The 17,143-nt window shown below is 67.8% G+C and overlaps 2 protein-coding genes across 2 annotated transcripts in view; both read left to right on the top strand.

The window, feature by feature from the left end:
- The first annotated feature begins 1,370 nt into the window (after nt 1-1,370).
- On the top strand, nt 1,371-4,752 carry LOC123815943 (collagen alpha-1(XI) chain-like). The gene is made up of 4 exons (XM_045834673.1): nt 1,371-1,447; nt 1,501-1,596; nt 3,251-3,346; nt 3,936-4,752. The coding sequence occupies exons 1-4, from the start codon at nt 1,371-1,373 to the stop codon at nt 4,273-4,275; spliced, it is 609 nt and encodes a 202-aa protein (XP_045690629.1). The 3' UTR covers nt 4,276-4,752.
- A 5,337-nt stretch (nt 4,753-10,089) lies between these two features.
- HTRA3 (HtrA serine peptidase 3) overlaps nt 10,090-17,143 on the top strand; it is a 29,138-nt gene continuing 22,084 nt past the window's right edge. The window contains exon 1 of the mRNA XM_045834086.1: nt 10,090-10,612. Within this exon, the coding sequence (XP_045690042.1) occupies nt 10,219-10,612 (394 nt within the window). The 5' untranslated portion in view covers nt 10,090-10,218. The remainder of the gene's footprint in view (nt 10,613-17,143) is intronic.

The raw sequence follows: 17,143 nt of genomic DNA, 5'->3' as shown, positions 1-17,143 counted from the left end.
CCACACGGTGCACATGTGTGTGCCCACACTGTACAAATGCCGGGTACCCACAACACACAGCGCGTGCGTGTGTGCATGCAGGCACCACACTTAACGTGCACACACTTAGAGTCGTGTGTGCACACGACTCTAAAGTAACTGTTAAAAGCTGTGCCCTCGAAGCCTGCTCAGAAACAGAGAGGCGGTCGACTCCAGAAAACACCAGCCAGCGCCCCACCGCCCGGGCCACCTCGGGGGGGCCCCCAGCTGCGACAGGAGGGGGGACAGGCCTGCCCCACTGCCACCTCCTGCCCCAGGCGCCCCACAGCCTGCGGGCTGTCCCCTCCTCCTTCACGGGGGGAGGCGTGGCGACCCCTTCCGCCTGTGAGCGACATCACACCGCCACGGCCCGTGCACACGGCTCCCTCCGGCTGCCCGCCGAGCGCGGGGAAGGAGACGGTGTGTCAGTGTCGCCGAGGCCCGGCGGGACGCACCTGCGGCCGGTGTCCCTTCATCGTTTCCTCCGGGCGAGCCCCCGGGGACCCCGCAGCAGCCCGCGTGACAGTCCGTCCCCGTGTGCGGTCCATCCGCTCTCCCGCCCCCGCTCCGGGGTCCCGCAGAGCACAGGGCGCTCCGGGCGGGGGTGGGGTGGGCACCTTGAAACTGCCCTTGGTTTTGTTCAAGCGACCCCACGAGTTTCCTCCCGGCCACCGAACCACACGGCTTGTATCTGAGCGAATGTGCCCCGGCCCAGTCCGTGGTGGAGAGCAGGGCCGGGGGGCTGGGGACGGGCCCCAGAGGCCCGGCCGCGTTCGTGGAAACCTTGGCCCACGATGCCATCCTTCTAGCGGATTCTGTGGGAGACCCCTCCCTGTGGCGGGAGGGTGCACGCTGCTCGTGGAACACGGTGCTGGGCTCCTGGCAAGGCCGAGGCGCTCCTGGTGCCTGGGGCGTGAGCCACCGAGGACGCCCTGCGTGCCCAGGCGCGGGGACCCGAGGGCGGGCCCGGGAGGCAGATGTGGGTCGGGAGCGTGAGGGTGTCAGGCCCCTGGCCACAGCTCGGACGCACCTGGAGGGCCTTGCACTGAGGGAGACGTGGGGTTCGAGAAAGAGCCTGCGGGGCAGCGTCTCCTACGCGTGGGACCCGAGAAGGCCGCACCCGTGGGAACCTGCTGGCGGGCGGGGGCCGGGGGTGGGCAGGCGTCGGTCCACGGGCACGGACGCCCAGGCGGAGGAAGTGGGGGTCGTTCCGGGGACGTTCGGGGGACATTCTGGGGACATGACGCACCGCGAGGGGTCACGGGAACGTAACAGCTGCTGAGGGGCAAATCTTCAATGTTGTCGGCACGAAACAGACGCGGTAATTATGTGACCAGACGGAGGTGGCAGCCATGGCGGAGACGGTGTTGCAAGACGGACACGTGTCGGACCGATGCGGCGTCCACCTCAAAGTCACTCAAGGCCCCAGGTCAGCTGCCCCGCAGCAACGCCGGTGGGGGTGGAGGGGGAGCACAGATAAAGCGTGAGCCGCGCCGGTCCTGCATCGGGGACACAGACAGTGTCCCAGCGGGAGGGGCCGCCTGGGCTGCGGAGGGGCCCCGGCGAAACGCAGGTTTGGTGTGTGACCAAGGGGGCTGGTTACAGTCCGGGCGGCGGCAGCCCAGGGAAACGCAGGTGACACCTGCCGCACGGGTCGCTGAGGGAAAGCCCAGGGCCCGAGTGAGTCCAGGGGCCACGCCTGGCCCTGCGGGCTGGGGAGGCGGGGCTGCACGGAGCGAGCTGAAAGATGAGGAAGAGGCTTCCGTGGAGGGCGGGGGGCGGAGGGCGGAGGAGAGGGAGGGCACCCGGGAGAGCCGGCTGGAGGGAGGGGAGACGGAGAGCTGCCTGCAAGGCGGGGAAGTAGGGGGCTGGGGGAGCCCCAGGAAGTGACAGGGACAGGCCTGGGCCGCACCCTGGCAGGCGGAGGAGCCCCTTCCGCACGCTTCCCCTGCAGAGGGGCCCGGGGAAGGGGCATGCCTCGGGGGTGAGGTCACGGGGCCACGGGGGAGGGGGAGTGCTGTGTCAGCAGGGAGCTGCCGCGGAGGCTGGGGTGACAGCGAGGCCACTCTGGCGTAGGGCACCGCGGCGGCCGCAGGGCCCGAGCTTCCTGCCCGTCGCGCTGGAAAATTACAGGGGCCCCGGCCACGCGCTGGGCGGGAGTGTGCCACAGGCTCCTCCCTCGTCGTCCCCCCCACACAACACTCGCCCCAAGCCGCCCCTGTGTCATGCCAGACAGCGTTCTCGTCCCAGGCCTCTCCCCGCAGCGTGGAAGGCCGGAGGGGCAGTGGGTCGGCAGCCCAGTGTGCCACCAGAGGGCCGAGCCCAGAGCTGGGCCCCGCTGGGCAGTGAGCTGACTGGGTCCCAAAAGGGTGGGGCTGGCCACTGTGTGGTGGCGGGCGGGGCCGGAGCTGAGCGGGGACAGTGGCCCCAGCTGGGCTGTGTCCCCAGTGGTGCCCAGCAGCGGGCTTGCCCTCTGGTGGCCCTTTTTCTCGTCTGGCCAGCCGGTCCCCTGGCAACGGCCGAGACAGTACACAAGAGAGCAGCAGCCACATGCGCCCATTCTCCGGAGAAGGAGACTGAGGACCAGGGTGGCGGAGCCCGAGCGCTGGGGGTGTGGAGCTGGCTAAGTACGTCCCAAAGCACCAGGCGTCAGCCGCACCGGGCCCCCTGCAGGGACAAGCAGCACCAACCACACGCATCCCTGGCAGGTGCCACCCAGCGTGCGCTGTGGCCCCCCAGTCCCGGATGTCCGGTGTGGCCAGGCTCCAGGGCACATGCGGCACCCGGGGAGGGGCTTCCCGGGCAGAGGGGGACGCGCAGGCTCTGGAGCGAGACAGAGCCGGGTGCGAATCCCAGCCGCGTGATCCTGGGTGAGTCCCCTCCCTTCTCTTAGCCTCAGGTCCCCACCTGTAAAATGGGGACCTTGTGCTGTGCGCCCAGCACACAGTAGGTGCTCTGTAAACAGTAGGTTGTGGACCCCACCACTGGCAGCTGACTTCTCCTGGTGCACCAAGTCCACTCCCAGGGTGTGGCTGGGCGCGGCCCCTGTACCCCCGTCTACACTGCAGGTAACCACAGGAATCCCAAGTCACACTGACTTCAACATCTTAGGGGATTTGCTGGCTCCATCGACTGAGTGCTGGGAATAGCAGCTTCAGGAACAGCACGATCCAGGTGCAGATCCCACCTACACGACCTTATAAATTCTCTGCTTCTTCATTTCCTCTCCCAGGGTCCACAGAGGGCTTCCGGTCACAGCTTTCCTGGCTCCCACACCCCAGGGAAAGAGTCTTTCTGGGCAGGAGGGGAAGACACTGCTCCAGCAAAGGTCTTGTATGCAATTGGCTCTCCTGGGTTAAAGGACGTACCACTAAACCAATCGCTGAGGGGGGGCGGGGGATAGGCTGATGGGCTCAGCCAATCAGAACTTGACTGGCTCTGGGTTCAGTGCCGCCTGAGTGTCATGACCAAGGACAGGAAACCAGGCCCCTGGTGATGGGGAGAGTGGGGAGCAGTTCTGGAAGGGCCCTGGGACCTGCCTCCAGAGCTGGACACTGCCACGGTGTGGGGGCTGCCCGGGGGTCTGCCCGGGGTCCGCGCGGAGAGGGGAGACGTGGGTGAGAGCCGCCGGCAGACGGCGGCGGTGGAAGGACGGAGCAGGCAGGCTTCCTCGGGGTGGGGGCAGGTGAAGGAGGGGCTCCCGCCCCCAGGGGGCGCAAGCACCTGGAAGACGCTCCTGGGGTGGGGCCTGCGGGCTCCTGGGGTGGGCCCCCCCCCGCGACTGAAAGGCTCACCTTTGTGACTGTGACCGTGGGACGCCAGCCTTCGACATTCCCACCCCCCCCCAACCGGGCTGGCTGTGTGACCTTGGGCGAATCTCGTCGCCTCTCTGAGCCGTGGCGTTCTTCCCTCTGCAGGGACGCAGTGGGGACGGCCCCGCCCCTGGGCTCGGAGAGTGCCCTGCAGACCCCGCCCGTGACCCCGGGTGGCCAGCGCGGCTGCCCTGGGGCAGCCCCCCCCCCCCCGCCCGGCTCTGGAGAGGACGGGGAGGGGCCTCGAGGAGCACAGACGCCGGCTCCTCCGGCCGGAGAGAGGCCCAGCCGCTCCCGGGAGAGCGAGCGAGCGGTCAGCAGGGGCAGGGCAGGCCACGCGGCCCGACGGGGTGAACGGGACCCGTCCTCCCTGTGTGGAGAGGCCATGCGGGTCCAGGAGGAGGCTGACGCCCAGCTTGGGCTGGGGATGGGCGGGGCGGGGTGATTCCCAAGAAGGGCGTGGGCCGCGGTCACTCACGGCTGCTGGCTGTTGTCTCAGGAGAACGAGAGGAGACCGGTCCCCCCTCCGCCGGCCGGTCGGCCCCCGCAGCGCCCCTTCCACCCACCAGGGCCCCTCATGTCCTGCGGGCTCTCTGCGTCCGGGCCTCGACACCTTCACTGCCTCCTGCTTTGGAGGGGGGCGGGGGGCTGGCAGGACGCATCCCCTACTGGCTGCAGGACTGAGGTCCCGTTTTCTTGCAGGCTGTCAGCTGGGGTCCCCCAGCTCCCACAAGTCACCCCCAGACCCTTGCCTCATTGTCAGGAGCCTACCAACAGCCGACCCTTGACACAGTGGGGTCAAGTGAGACGCATCCGCACAGCAGAGGGGACTGTGGCCGGGTCTCCTGTCTGTCCCCTCCTGTGTGCCTGTCCCTGCTAGCAGCAGGCAGTGGGGTTTTGGGACACCTGTGGGTTACAATAAAAAATCCGCACGATGCCTCTGATTCTGCGTGGAATGACTTGCTGAGCACAGAATGGAGACCCCCAGCAACCCTGGTGCTGCCTGCTTCCCCACCTGGGGAGTTAGGGACAAAAACTATGGGCAGACCAGCGGCCAGAGCGCTGGAGGAAGCTGTTGCTAGGAATGTTTCTTAAGGAGTCACCACTCAAAGGCGTAAGATTTATTAGAGCCACTACCCCTCCCATACCCTGGACAGGAATGTTTATTAATGGGACCAGGTGGGTAACGAAGCAGGGAGTTCCAGTTGAAAATAATAATCCCAATACATGGAAATGAACACAAAACACGCCCCCCCCCCCGAGATGTATAAATCAAAAGACCTAGGCAGGAAGCCAGTTACCTGACCGAAACAAATCTAACCTCAACGGACAATAGTTGATTTCTATATAACCTATACATCACCCCTTGCACCCTTTTAACTTAGACCAATCCCTAGAATCCTAATAGACACCTAGTGACTAATTGGCACCTGAAAGTTTGTGCCCGTATAGCTTCGTTGGCCATCTGATTGATGACCCTCTTGGTCAAAATAACCTTTGTTTAACATGGTTGATCTGTGGGACCTCCTGTACTTTTCGGTTATTTCTTAGTTTAACACGGTTGATCTGTAAAACCTTCTGTGTTTTTAGAAATTATTTCTGTGGTAACCGTTTCTGTTTTAATAGTCACACTATGTACTGAACGTTGTATCACCTCCCCTATAAAAATAAAGATTGATTTTTCTCGGTCAGTCAGTCGAGCCCAAAAGGCCTGGCTGTGCTCCGGCACCCCGCCGGGTGTCTCACTCCAGTCACTTCGCCTGAGCTGTGCATCCTTCGGGGACCCTGAGACTGCGCCGAGGCCGGACCCCGGCACCTTGTGGCCCCTTCACGGGCCCCTCCACAGGCCCCTCACACGTCTGAGTTCCCTCCACTCTGAGCCTCTGACTTCAGGAATGGCCCCGCCCTGTGCGGCGGCCTGGGGCCCGTCACCCCACCTCTCAGTACCTGGGCGACCGCACCTGCAACACAGGGGCCATAATAGCACCTGCTTCCCAGGGTCCCCGGAGCAGGGTGCGTGCTAGCTGCTGCTGGGCCTGCCTCCCCGCTCCTGCAGTCCAGGCCCGGGGCCGGGTGGGGTGGGGAGGGCGGCCCCCTGTCCGTGTGGGGTGCCGAGGGGCGGCTGCAGACACAGCGCATCCCACGTCACCACCCCGCCCCACCCCAGCCCGGAGCAGGGCCCACCCTCTGAGTCACCCACTCACGTCAGAGGACTGGTCTTATCGCAGACCGGGGTGGGGCCGGGGATGGCCTTCCAGGTCCCCAAAGTGAGGTAAGCTGTGGCCTCATCCGACGGGAAGCCCGGGCCTGGACAAGGGGCCAGTAAAAGTGCGGAGCCTGCCCCGGGCTTGGAGAGCGTGGCCTGAGGAGCAGGTGCGACCCCCTGTCCAGCTCCAGGCGGAGGTGGGGGTGCCCCTGGCGGGAGTGGGGGAGGTGAAGGCCCTGGTCCCCCCCCAGGTCCCGGCTGGACGGGCTCAGTTCCATTCCAAGCGCTGTAAGTGACACGGGCGCCAGCCCTGGGTTGACAGGACACCGCCTCTCCGAATCTGGAGGGGGTCGGGCGTGGCCCCGACAGGGCCACTCTTGACAGCCAGACCCCCTACCTGCCGCTGCAGGACCCTGAACCTTGCGGACAGCAGCCCCTGGGCCCAAGAACTCAGGGCGTTCCCCTGCAGGCCCTGCCCAAGGGCTCCAGTAGCCAGAGTCTGCAGGGGACACCCCTGGACACCACTGTGAGGCCGGCTGGTGGGAAACGCCTGGGCCCACGGGGTCCTCCAGCACCAGGCCAGGGGGCAGTGACTCAGTCCCCGGGGCACGCTGTGTCGGAGAGTCCCTCAGCGCAGCAGGGGGGTCCCCACAGATGGGGCTCTGAGGCCCCTCGTCCCCGCAGCCCTCGCTGCCCCTCCAGAGCCCCCTGGCCCTGCCGCGTGGTGTGGGCGGACCCCAGCCCATCCCGTGTGGGAGGGTCACGGGGCTCTCCGCCTGTGGTGGTCACGTGGGGAACTGGCGTGGGGAAGGCATTCTCATGAGAGAGTGAGGGAGGCCAGGTGTCCCCAACCTCAACAGCAGGCCCCTGCTCCTGAATCAGCTTCTAGGTCATTCCGCCAAGCTCGGACACTGCTGTCGAAGCAGGTGCTCCCTGCACCACCACCACCACCCCCCCGCCCCCGGGAACAGCAGAGTCTCCGGCTGACTCGCTGAGCTTCTGGGAGGATCCCCAGTCCGTCCTGCCCCCGGTCCCCACAGAGGAATCTCCCACGGGACTCCACATAGGAGGTGCCGTCAGGATGTCCCACATTCCTCTTCCTGAGGCTCCCTAAGGAGCCCTCCTCCCCTCCTGATAACGGGCATCATGCTGTTCTGAATCATTCGGCTTGTGTTCATCACACAGGCGTCCTGTTTCCCTTTTTGCCCTGGCTGCCAGGAGCCTCGGAGCGCCATTTATGGGCACACGCTGAAAGGCAGCATCTCGTGATAAGGATGTGTGTATTAACCTCACTCTGGCTTCTCGTTATGTCCCTACCACTCCATGCGGCCCTACTCTAGTTCTCGCCTCTCCTTTTTATCTTGTCCTTGTTGGTGAGAGCCGTGACTATTTGGGGGGGGGGGGTGACAGGGGGAGTGGACACGAGCAAGCGAGTGGTAAGTGTGTGTGAGTGGCACCAGCCTCCCAGCGCTGGTGGGAGAAGGGGCTGTGATAACACGCAAGAGAGGGCCGGGCGCGGTGCCCAGACGCACTAGCGGCCCCCGCGTCCCCGCAGGTCCTGACTGGAGGAGCAGCCTCCACCCTCGAGAGAGCATCACCTGGGCGCACGCGGGGCTCCAAGGACAGCTCACCCACTTGAGGTGCAGATCCCAGGCAGAAGCCCCTGCTGGGCCCGGCTGGCAGAGCCAGCAGCAGGGACGAGAGGGAGCAGCAGGGGGCGCTGCTTCCCCTGGATCCCTCACCTGCCCTGGTTCTGGAACCCGACTCCCTTTCTGGAGCCACACAGAGCACTCCCGGGCCTCGGGCCAGCGCACGCTCACTGCACCCCTTCGAGCGACAGCCCCGGCCGGGAATAACAAAGGGGACGACTCCAGGGGGGGCTGCTCCAGGCTCCAGGTGGGAAGGGAAGCTCCGGGGTGTCCCTTCCCTCGGCCCCGGCTTCCGCTCTGTCTGAGGAGCAAATGTCCCCTTTGCAGGGCGCCGGCGAAGAGCAGGCCAGAGCCTGGACCTGACGGGCAGGACTTGACCCAGGCCTGAGTCCCAGCCTGCCCCCTGCGGCGGCCCTCACTGTCAGGAGCCCCCCAACCCCGGCCCCAGGGATCGCAGCCCCCACCCGCCAGGGGCCAGGACCTGTGAGCGAATGGCGCATGCAGGGCCCCCCCCAAACCGCGCAGGGCCCACAAAGCGGCAGGTGCTGTCGGTGCTGAGCGAGACAGGGCTTGCGAGCTCTGGTCGGCAGCGGCAGCCAGCCCTGGCGCCCCTCTAGACTCGGTTTCCCTGTCTACGCGAGAAAGGTTTAGGAGAAGTGTGACCTCGGCACCCTGTCGTTTAGGGCGATTCCAAGGAAAGGCCCGAGAACCCCCCCCACCCCCCCCACCCCCCACAACGTCTCCAAAGCAAAATGCACTTCCGGGTTCCCGACACAGAAACCCAGGTCCTACTGCCCTTCGTCTGGGGGAGGCCCCAGCCCGCTCCGCGCCCCACCTGCCTGCGGCCACCATGCTCACGGCCACGCCGCTCCGTGGGGGCTCACACCTGGGCCTCCAACACACCCGTCTGATTCCTCGGCAGGCACTCCCCGGCCTTCAAGGGCCCCGCGGCCCTCCAACTAGGACCCCTCGCTCCCTCAGCTCTCGCCCCCTCCTCCGAGCCCAAGGTGACTAACCCGTGTGCCCATGAACTTGGAAGAAGACAAGCATCTCGATTCTCACCAGCATCTCCCCTCGACGCTTCCTTCAGTGGCGAAGCAGCTCTGAGCCACAGTGCACCCTCGGCCCTGTCCCCCGGGGAGAGCACGGGTGTCCCCGCGCCACCCTGTGGTCGCCAGGGCAGCCCCGACACCCTTCTGCTCCCTGCGACCCCGCCGGCAGCCCGGGGTCGCTGACAACGTGTTCAGAGAAATCCAGGGGCTGGCACGTCGCGGGTGCGTTTGTTGTTTTACCAAGCGCATTCCAATGTCATTGTTTCCCTTGGTGAGGCTGTGTGGGTTTGCCAGGTGCATTTAAAAAAACACCATTCTGAGCCGGGCTCCCCAGACTCCACCGGGGGCCCAGGGGCTGCCACGGGGCCTGCTCTCATTCGCTTCTGCCTCTGGAGCCTTTGGCTGGGCCATCGCCCAGCTCCTGGCAGTGGCCTCGCGTCCTTGTCACCAGGTTCTGGGCCCCTCCGGGCAAGGGGCTGCGTCTCAAGTGGCCCTTCAGGGGCTGTGGGCAGAATAAGGAGAATGGAACGGCTTCCGGTGTCTGTGAGCCGTGTGCCCAGCCTGAGTGCTTGCCGGCACTGCACCCCACCGTCTGCGCTGTGGGGTCCGCCCTGCCCGGTGTGAGATGGCAAAGAAGGGAACAGAGGCACAGAGCTGGGGGTCCCGGACTGACCGTCTGGAGCCTGGGAGCGGGCAGCCTCTGGGCTCTTAGGACAGGGGAGTCAGCACAGGGGGCAGGCGCTTCCTGAGGCTTTGTCCCTGATGCAGGTGGGGGCCAGGGGGACCTCCATCACCGCTGATGTGGGTTGCTTAGGCCCGGTGTGAGGAGGCCTGGGGACCGTTGGGGGGCAAAGTGGGAGGGACCGGCTGGGGAGGAGGAGCTGGAGGGTCCGGACTTGTCCATTTCTGTGGGGAGGGGGAGCAGCTCAGGCCGCTGGAACCCTAGACGCCCACACGCCCCAGGCAGGGACTCCAGCGGAGCCGGAGGCCCGCGCCCTGGTGGCTCCCCCTCCCCGCGGCTCCCACCCCGCCAGGTCACCAGCACGTCCATTACGGGGTTCCCAGACCAGGAAGGCCCAGTTCTGCTGCGGCTGCCGCGGCTGTCCCGGCCGTTGCCATAGCCGCCGGGTGGGTCTAGGCCCGGAAGGCCGGGCGGGGGCTGGTTTGGGCCGGGGCGGGGCTGGCGGAGGGGGCGGGCCGGTCAGAGTTTTGCCTTTAAATGCGGTCGGGCCCGCTGCCCGCGGACTGTCGGCTTGGAGGGAGCGGGCGCCTCTCCTGTCCTCAAGACCCGGTCCCGCTCGGTCATGTCCCTGCGGTCCCGGCACCCGCCCGCCTGACCCCGCTGGCGCAAGCGGCCGCGCGCCCCGCCCCAGCCCCAGCCCCAACGCAGGCGCCCGGCCTCTGGCCCCGACGCGGCCTCCGTGTCCTCGCCGGCCCCAGGCCGGTCCTCCGCGTCCCCGTCCGCCGCCGGCCCGTCCGCAATGCTGGCGTGGGCGCTGCTGCTGGCTGCGCTGACCGCGCTGGCCGAGCTGGCGCTGGCCCGGGAGCCCCCGGCGGCGCCGTGCCCCGCGCGCTGCGATGTGTCGCGGTGCCCGAGCCCCCGCTGCCCGGGCGGCTACGTGCCGGATCTCTGCAACTGCTGCCTGGTGTGCGCCGCCAGCGAGGGCGAGCCCTGCGGCCGCCCCCTGGACTCGCCGTGCGGGGAGAGCCTGGAGTGCGCGCGCGGCGTGTGCCGCTGCCGCTGGGCGCACGCCGTGTGCGGCACCGACGGGCACACCTACGCCAACGTGTGCGCCCTGCAGGCGGCCAGCCGGCGGTCGCTGCAGGTCTCCGGGTCGCCAGTGCGCCAGCTACAGAAGGGGGCCTGCCCATTGGGTAAGTGCTCTGGCTGGGGCAGACCGCAGGCAGGGAGGGGGGAGGGGACCTGAAGCCCTCTCCTGGGGAAACTGAGGCTCAGAGCTAGGGTAGAGCCTCGAGGTCCGCCATGCCTGGACACAACCAGAGCGCCCATTAGAAATCATCTAGCCAGTCCCCCGGTTTTCCAGGTGGGGAAACTGAGGCCCAGAGGGGTTGAACAGCTGTCTCCAAGGTCACCAAAGCCCTCAAAAGTGAGCCCCGGCGGGTGCTGTCCAGAGCGCCCCGTGGCGCCCTGCCTCGGCTCCCGCCTCCTTGCCTCCCCGCAGCCGGCTCACCCCTGCTCGGCCAAGGTGCTGGGCGGAGAGCAGTCTCCCTTGGCCCTGGACCCCTGCCGGGTGCCCTCTCCGGCAATACTTGCTGTTTCCTCCCTCTTTAGCCGCACTGAACAGGCCCGTCTCCCGGGGGCTGTCTGGGAGTGGCGAGCGGAGCGGGTGGGGGGGGTCTGCACACCCGGGGTTCCAGGGGCAGAGGCTCGGGGCAGGGAGCTCCGCAGCCCTGCAGACCCCGAGTGGCCCCTCCTGACCTGGGGTTGGCCCTGGCTGGCTTCTTGCCACACAGGTTGACCCTGTGCCTGGAAGAAAATGCTAGAAAACCCCGCTGTCCCTGTATTTGTTTGGGCTGCCCCTTAGGAAGGCAGGCTCCCCCGACACGGGGTCAGCAGGCATTCCAAGATGCCCTGTGTGGGACTCTGAGCTCAGGGGTCAGGCTGGTGTGGGCCCTCGGCCTGCAGCTCAGGGGTCAGGGGCCATCTCAGCCCGGGGCAGCCTTTCAGGGCGCCGGCGGGGAAGGCTGTGTGGGAAGAGGGAGTCACAGGGACCAGCTCCGGGACACTGGCTGTGCACGGTGGGCGCGTGGGAGGGGCAAGCAGCCCCGAGCACCTGGTGTGTGGCGGATGCGTGTGCGTGTGCCTGAGCGTGTTGTCTGTGTGCATGCCTGCGTGTGCGTGCCTGCATGTGGCACCCGAGGCCGGGCGAGTTGGCAGGGACGGGGTGACCAGCGGCCACAGCCTGGTGCCGACAGCTCAGACTTGGTTCTGTTGGCCGGGCTTTGCACGCCGTGGCCAGGTGCTCTGAACACCGGGGTCCCGGCACCTGAAACGGTTGGAAAAGGGAGCCCCCCCCTGCAGTGGGGAGTCCCACCTGACTCTCTCGGGGGTTCCGGGAAAGCCCTCGGGGAGAAAACACGCGTGTGCACACAGATGACAGAACCCAGAGCTCCCCAGAGGGGATTTCAACAGACAGCTCTGCCCGCCCCCCCCCAGAACGTGCCTGACCTCCTTCCGGCACACCGGGGTTCCGGGGAGCCCCGTCTGGGGAACGCTAGACGGGGCCAGCTCTGACTGTGTGGGGGGGCCATGGCCGGCCCTCGGGAGGAGAGCGCAGCGCCCCTGGCTGTCTCGGAGATGGGTGCTGGGCCTGGAGTGGGTGCAGCAGGCCCATCCGGAGCGGCCCATCTGCTTCGGGGCTTGGTGCCGGCGGGCCCACCGTGGGCCACCCCAATGGGGCTGGGAGGTGCAGGGCTCAGGGTGGGCCCTTGCCCACCGCAGCTTGGTTGTGTCCGTGGGAACCCCCAAACCCAACCCCCCATGCGGTGGACCTATTGAAAGGAGACTCTGGGTCCCGGGAGCAGGCTGGAGGGTGGAGGCGGTGGAGGCATCTGACACCCTCCTTCCTGACGCACTGTGTCTGCCCCTGTGACGTAAGCTCCTCTGGCCAGGCTGGCCCCGGGCTGGTGACCAGGCCCCTCCGTGAGGCAGACGCTGCGCCCTGGAGGATCTGCAAGGACGGGAGGAGGGAAGGAGCCTGCTGACCGCAGACCGGCCGCAGATGGCTCTGCAGGCGGCGGGGAGTGTCGGGGCTGGGACAGGCCGGGCGGGGACATCCTGGGCTGGGCGCCCGGGTGCCTCTTACGCGTAAGGGCCTGAGACAAGTCACCGGCCCTCAGTCCCCTCACCTGGAAAACAGGGGTGAGAGGAGCATGGACCAGGAGAGTTGATGCACCAGGGGGCCGCCCGTGACGTCATGCATTAGTGTCACTGTCACGGCTCCTGCCTCCCCCAGTCGGTCCCGGCTGCGGGGTCAGTGCTGCACTGCTTTTGGGAGGTGAGCGGGCTCGCCAGGCGAAGGGGGCGGAGGACGGAGGAGAGGGGCGAGGCCAGGCCTCGGGGCAGAGTGGAGAGCGGGCCGTCCGGGGTCCGGGTGCCCTGGGAGCGCCACTGGGCCGCGCCACTGGGCCCTGACACTCGGATTCCCGCAAAATCCCATCACTGCAGAGTCCTTCCCGGGGCGGGTCTCTTGCCACCCTGTCCCGTTGGCCTCTGCGAATCCGGTCCTTCCTGCACCTCGGACGTGCCCGCGGAGCGGGGAGAGGGCAAGTGGCTTGTCTGAGGTCAGTCGGCCGGGAAGTGACTGCGCCAGGCCGGGCCTCCGGTCTGGCTGGCTTCGAAAGCCACACTCTCCAGGGTCCCAGGCTTCCTCCTGCCGCTGGGAGGCGGCAGGGTCCCCGACGCCTGGGGTCAGGCCTGGCCTGGGTCTCCAGCTCCATTCCCTTCGGCTTCCATGGAGAGTCACTGGCAGGTCCCCACCCTGCCCTCTGGAGGGACCGGCCGGAGGTCGCTGGGCTGTGTCCCCACGTCCCAGTGGGTGAGTCTCTGCCCACCCCCGGCTGGGGCACACGGAAGTCCCGCCCGCCGACCCTCGCCAGGCCTGCTCTGGCGTGCATGCGCACCCAGGCGCTGAAGACGGGGTCCCGAGCTGGAGTCCTGTGTCTCAGCTGGCCGTGGTGGTCCTCCACCAAGAGGGCCACCCTGCGACGCTTAGGTCCGAAGCCTTGTCACCTTTGACCCTCCATTCCTCCCTATTACTTAGCTCGCACCCACGGGTGAGGCTTTAGCTCCGCCTTGACACGCACCCCCAGCTGGGCATCGCTCCTGTTGCCCGGTGACGCTGGCCTCCACTCTCATCCCCGCCTCTCCCCTCCCCACTCCGAGCACTTCTGCACGCAGTCTCCAGGACAACCTTGCTACACCTGCCCTGCCTGTCACCAGCGGGACCCCCTCGCCAGCTCCCCAACACCTACCCTGACCCGCAAGTCCCCTGCCATCTGGCCCCTCCCACCCCGAACCCCGCCTCATCCTCTGTGCTCCCGGCTCCCTCCCACCTCAGGACCTTTGCACGTGCTGCACCCACGGCCCAGAGTCCCCGTTCCCTCCCCTTCCCGCGGCCGAGTCCTCATCCTGCCTTGGCCTGGATGTCCCTCCACCCTGGAGCCGCCTTCCCTGACCACCAGGCCTAGCCACACCCTTCGTCAGCCTCGTGAGCGCCCCCGGGCTCCGCTTGCACCCTCACACCACCTGCCGGCACAGCGCCTTCTGTCCATCTCACCGGGCTCTGGGCCTCGGAGAGTGGGCGGCCGGTCTGTCTGGTCCCTGCCGGGCCGGGCCTGGCACCTGGCGCCCAGTAGGTGTGGTGGGTCCTCATGCTATGGGAATCTCCTGCAGCCCTCCCAACCATCCTTGCACACCCCCAGCGGCGGGGGGCTCACCACCTCTCCGGGAGGCAGTGCCATGCCCTGGTGTGGAGGAATGTCGCCATGGGAGGGTGGGGGATAGTAAAAGCCAAGGGGAGGGCCTACACAGAGAAGAGGCCCCCCTTCCGCCCCAGAACCGAGGGCCCTGGAGGCCGCGCTGCCTCACTCGCCCGCAGACGGGCCTGGGAGTGTGCCCTGAGCTCTGAACGTGCAGCCCTGGGGCGGTTTACGACGTGGCGTTTAATAATCAGCTTTTATTGTCCAGCCCGAGGAGGCTCCTGCTGCTGCTCTCAGTTTTATTTGTTCAAGAGCTTTGGTCGCTTTTGAGTTTTAATCCTCTTAGCAAGTCAGGCAAGAGGATGCCTCCCCCCACCCCTTCTCTCCCTCGGGACGGCAGAGCTGAGCTGCAGCATCTGGCCCTGTCTGGGCTGCCGGCACCAAGGCCGCTGGGGGGCGGAAGGCCAGCCGGAGAGGACCAGGAGGAGTGGACGGCCCAGGGCACAGCTCAGCTGCCGTCTCCGCCGGAGCTCGGCCGCCTAGGCAGCCCTCTCACCCGCTGAATTCCCTCTGGCCTCCCCAGGCCGGCCTGGAGGTGCAGCCGGGGTCCCCAGGCCCCCCGGGGGTCGGCCTGCCCGGGAACCCCCGCACCGCAAGACTCCGGTCTCCCCTTCCTCCCGGAAGCCCAGCCGCGGCTCCCTCTGCCTCCGGCACCCAGCGCAGACTTCTGGGGCCGCCGGCCCCGCCCCGAGCAGGGCCCCGAGAAACCCCCAGCCCCACGCTGTGAGGGACACACACGTGACGAGGTGTGGGACCCAGGCCATGGGTGGGTCGGTGAGTACTCCTGGAGGAGGGGGTGTCCCCACAGGGTGGCAGGGTGCCCCACAGGCAGGTACCAGTGGAGGGGCCGGAAGGTGGCCCACCGTTTGGGTGGGGCGGGGGCCGAGGAAGGCTCATGGGGCACAGGCGTGCACAGAGGGTGCGGGGACCAGGCAGCCAGAGGCCAGAGCCCCGGCGGGAGTGCTGACGAGACCTGCTGGCCGCTGGGGGTGGGGGTGGGGCTCCAGGGGCATTAGGGTGTCAGGACTGACGAGGGTTGGGGGTCAGAGGCAGTGCCAGTGGGGAGGGACGGTGGGGCCCCTGACAGAGCAGACTTGGCGAGGCGAGGGCAAGGTCAGGTCAGGTCCAGGCGGGAGTGTCCGAGGGGGGCAGGGCCCCGTGAGGAGGACCGGGCTGAGGCGTGGGGCCGCCTGCGTGTCTGTGGCCGTGGTGCTGTGTGTGCGTCGCAGGAGGGCGTGCCTACATTCGGGGCAGGGCACCAGGCTCATCCCGTTGTCAGCCGGGGGAGGGGACATTCCATGACCTGTGCAGCGCCCCCAGCCCCACCCGCCCGGCCCAAACCCAAGTCCCCATCCTGGCCTTCCAGTGCACGCCGGAGGGGCCCTGGCGGAGTCGCCTGGGGATGAACCGCGCCCGTTCAGACAGAGAGTGACGCGCTGGCTGGCCCGAACCCTGCGTGTGCCCGGCCCGACCCGCTGGCCTCGCCCGCCTGGCCTGGCTTGCACCCCTCCGCCGTCCCCCAGCTCGTGGCTGTGGGGGCCCCGGGTCCCTGCGGACCAGAAACCCGGGCCTCGTCTCCCGCTCACGTCACACACGCGTGCCCGGGCGCTCACGCAGCCCCCTGTGAGAATAAACTCATCACGGGGTGGCGAGCTGCCCCGGGGACTCGAGCCGGGCCCCTGTTTGCCGTGCAGCACTCTGTCCACCGCTGGGAGGGGGGGCCTCGGGCCCCTGGGGAAGTGGCCTCTGCTTGCTTCCGGCGAGCGTGTTGAACAATCATGTGAGAGAATCGCATCGCAGACTGCTTGTCCGCAGCGCAGCGGAGACCGGGCCAGGATGTGTGTGTGGCCCCGAACACCAGCGCCGGCGGCCGCGTGGGGCATGGACGCCCCTGCCAGCAGTGTGCCGGGGCCAGTGGGCAGGGCCAGCCCTGCGGCCCGGACCTGCTCCCGACGTCCAGCCACTCGGGGACGCGTCCTAGCCCCCCCCGCTGCCCGTGGCCAGCCCCTGCAGGTCTTCTAGGCTCCCCCGCCTCAGTTTCCTCATCGGTGACATGGGGGCGACAGCGGTCCCCCCCACTGGCTCACGGGACAGCCTGTGACAGGGCGAATGGAGAGCGCTTTGCGCGGTGTGGAGGCTGACAGACACCCGTGCCGGCACACCTAGGGGTGGACGGGCCGGGCTTCTGGTGTGGATGGAGCATGTGAGTGTGGGGGGAGGGGCCAGGCAGGGGGAGCCCGAGGTGTGTGCAAGGAGGGGCTGGCCCGAGGGTGGGCCCGTCAGGACAGGGGGCGCTTCCTGTAGAAGGGGGTCCGGGATGGACCCCACCTTGGCTGCGGTGGTGTGGTGGGCCCCGTGGGTGGCCTCACCTGCGAGGGAGCAGTGGGGGCGGACAGACTTTGATAAAGCAGAGCGGCCTCCTGCTCAGGGCTGGTTGCAGCCCCCGCGGAGTCCACAGCTGGAGCCGCCAGGCTGGCCCGGAGCCGGTCCCTGTGAGGCTGAGCTCCCGGGGGGCCCTGCAGCCAGTCCCGCTGGCTGGGGACCAGAGGAGCATGGGGCAGGGGACAAGGGCTCTGGCTGTGGGCCGTGGGTGGGGCTCCTTCCCCCGCCCCCTCGCCCTCCAGGAGCCCCGTGGCCTCGCCTGAGTGACAGGCTAAGGGCTGCTGCCCTGCAGACGGGCAGGGAGGGCTCGCTGCGGAACCCCGCGCGCCCTGAGCCCCGCCGCTGTGGGCGTGGCCGGCGGTGGGGGGAGCCCGGGCTGGGTCCCAGGGACAGGGACTGACCCCCGCCCCCCCCCACCCCATGGGATCTGAAGCCGCTGCCCTTGGCTGGAGGGAGAAGGTTCGCTGGGGACAGGCGAGTTTTCCAGAGAAAGAAAAACACAGCGCCTGTCTGGGAGCTAAT

The sequence above is a fragment of the Phyllostomus hastatus genome, unplaced genomic scaffold, assembly GCF_019186645.2.
Source record: "Phyllostomus hastatus isolate PE091 unplaced genomic scaffold, TTU_PhHast_1.1 phas_contig_196, whole genome shotgun sequence".
Classification (NCBI taxonomy): domain Eukaryota; kingdom Metazoa; phylum Chordata; class Mammalia; order Chiroptera; family Phyllostomidae; genus Phyllostomus; species Phyllostomus hastatus.
The sequence above is the reverse complement of the archived record's forward strand: the minus strand, read 5'-3'. Positions and strand labels throughout refer to the sequence as shown.